Source organism: Meleagris gallopavo, chromosome 3, assembly GCF_000146605.3.
Source record: "Meleagris gallopavo isolate NT-WF06-2002-E0010 breed Aviagen turkey brand Nicholas breeding stock chromosome 3, Turkey_5.1, whole genome shotgun sequence".
Lineage (NCBI taxonomy): Eukaryota > Metazoa > Chordata > Aves > Galliformes > Phasianidae > Meleagris > Meleagris gallopavo.
Genome location: NC_015013.2, coordinates 22,307,568 through 22,310,308, shown reverse-complemented (window position 1 = coordinate 22,310,308; position 2,741 = coordinate 22,307,568). Strand labels below are relative to the sequence as shown.

The following is a 2,741-nucleotide window of genomic DNA, read 5'->3' as shown; positions in this document are numbered from 1 at the left end:
TATTCTTACAAGCTATTAAAAGAGACAGCTGAATCTAGTTCCCTGCTCCGAAAATTAAAAAAAAATAATAAAAAAATCTATATAAGCTATAACTGATGAAAAGAATGACATTATCTTTTTGCTCTTCAGGTTGTTTCTACTTCTCTTTTAGTTTGGCCAAATGTTGCTGTCATCCACTGAAACTCTCTCCTTCTGTTTTGCACAGGTCCAAAAATATTTCATATATACTCTGGTGTCTCACTTGGCCTCTGCCTCTGTTCCAGAGCCTCTTGTAAGTTATGTTATATCTGCAGATACTAAGGCTACCTTTGGGGATCTCAAATTGTACCAGTTGCCAGCTTGCAGGAAACTGCTCCATGCCCTCACCGTTAAAGTACTGTTTCAAGGGACTATCACTGCAAACAGTTTATAACGATATAACTCTTGCTAGGAAAAAGGATAAGATTGCTGTGAATATACAGGAAATAAAGATTTTCAAAAGATTTTAAAAAGCCAATAGGATCAAACAGAATACCATGCTGAGCTGCCAAACTAACAAGTCGATGTAGAAGCAAAATCTACTACCTTCAATTTCTGAAGGCTTTTACAAATCCACGACTTTTTTTACATTATAGAGGTTCTATCCAGAAAAGCTTATAAAAAATTCCTTTTGTGGGTTCATTAAGGAAAGCCTTGAAGTCACAAGTGGCTCTGAAAGTACTTGTACCAAGTATGAACAGCTGTACACAAATTTTCCAGATATCCTACATCCACAGATGCTTATCACTGACACAAAACTCCTGTTACCATCCAAGCATACCTTTTCTATAAAGGTCCTCTCAAACTCATAAATGACCCAAGTGCTTTGGCCCTCAGGAACTTCAAAATCCCTGAGCTCATAAGATCAAAATAAAAAAATTAAAAAAAGATACAAGTAGCTTACTAAATACGTTCCTCAGATGTATGAAATTCAATTTCTAGGGTGGAATTTAAAGTCTCTAAAGAATTCTGGTATGCAAAGTGGAGTTAAGACTTCCCAACCATTCTCCTAAAGCTTTGAATTGCCCCTTCCTTCTCCCTGAACATGCTACCACTATAACATTTCAACTTCCAGCTGCATGTTGTATTGCTGATAAAAGTGATCTGTGAAAAAACATTATTGCACATTTCAGTTTCTGAATCAGCCGTTGGTGGACAAATCTTAAAGACCATTCTTCTATTCTGGACTATGCTAGGACTGAAAAGTCAACTCGTTTTACATTTTTGGACCTCAAACTAGAAGAATGAATGAAATTAACTTCTGATTTAGTCTTTACCGAAATATAAAAATATTTTTAAAGTTTAGAAAGAGAAGCAGGGAAGTCCAAATTTTTCTGCCTTGTCTCAACGTGACTTATCTAATTACAGGATTTAGCAACCTCTCAGGACCAATTCTCTGGCAAGACAAAAGCTACAACATACCAGAATCAAACGACCGCATGTTTTCGTATATAACTGCTCTTAAAACCTAACCTGAAGTGGGTGCTGGTGCTAAATGGTGAAGCATATAGGCTCTCCCACCAAATTTTTCAAAAAATTTGAAATAGAAGTACTATTTTGTTTTTCAAAAATTACTGGAAATGTATATTTTTGAAAACTAACAAAAATTACCTGGCAAGGCTTCTTCATTTTAATTGCTATAACATGGTATCTGTAACAGCAGAGTTCACAGGTCCATGACCCTCTTTCACTAATCCACTTCAACAGGCAAAGTTGATGTGTGTATCGCACTGACCCATCGCAGCGGCAAGGATTTAACAATTCACCCTGAAAAGGCAAAACAAAAGCATGAATTGTACAAAAATATTTGATGCATGTGTGTATTCAATACAAAAGCATTTACACATCTGTAATTATGAACTAGCTCCAATTTCAATACACGAAATAATAAGCATGTATTCTTGGCCATGGTAATCCTCAACAGATAACTTGTCTTAAAAAGATGTAAGAGCTTCTGGAAGTACAGAGCAAGGTAACTATCTATGCATGTATGCGTATCTGTGTGGGAAAAAAAAAAAAGATTACTGTGCATCAGCCAACAGTAGCGTATCTCAAATAAGTACCTCCCACTGAGGTGGTGGAGTCACTGTCTCCTTAGGTGTTCAAGAAATGTGTAGATATGGCACTGAGATACATGACTTGGTGGGCACAGTGGTGATGGGTTAACAGTTGGGCTAGATGATCTTAGTGATCTTTCCAGCCTTAATGATTCTATGATTCTATGACACAGTATCAAAAGCGGCTTGATATATTTCCCCAGTCATTGCTGAAAATAAACTGATGTCATCACAGGGAACCGTGTTCCTTGAGCAGGGTTTTATATTGATCAGAGAGCCAGCTGTCAGACAGGACTAGAAGTAATCTAACTAAACACTTCCCTCACAGTTCATATATTTCAGCATTTTATAAATTGGCTGTTTGCCTATTTCCTTAGAATGATTCTTTTAGCTAAACTAAAAGACCAGGTAGAAACTGCTAGTTACAGACCCTCTGCTGTAATGTAATGACTGTGAAGACACCTGGATGCCTTTTTAGCGTTATCTGCAAACAAACACTCTAATTTTAAAGGACAATAGGAACCAGAGAAATTTCTATACTAAAAGTCTCTGAGGGGAGAGCCAGCGAACGTGATGACCGGAGGACAAGCGGCGCATAAGCTGATCACGGCAAACCGCCGGCTCTCCCCGTCGCCCTGCCCCGAGCTCTCGGCACCGCACGCCGCT

The 2,741-nt window shown here is 38.1% G+C and overlaps 1 protein-coding gene across 1 annotated transcript in view; it reads right to left on the bottom strand.

Moving 5' to 3' along the window:
- The window catches only part of MARCHF11 (membrane associated ring-CH-type finger 11), a 33,979-nt gene that overhangs the window by 30,512 nt on the left and 726 nt on the right, over window positions 1–2,741 (bottom strand). Inside the window, exon 2 of the mRNA XM_031552697.1 lies at window positions 1,630–1,785. Coding sequence (XP_031408557.1) covers window positions 1,630–1,785 — 156 coding nt within the window. The remainder of the gene's footprint in view (window positions 1–1,629; window positions 1,786–2,741) is intronic.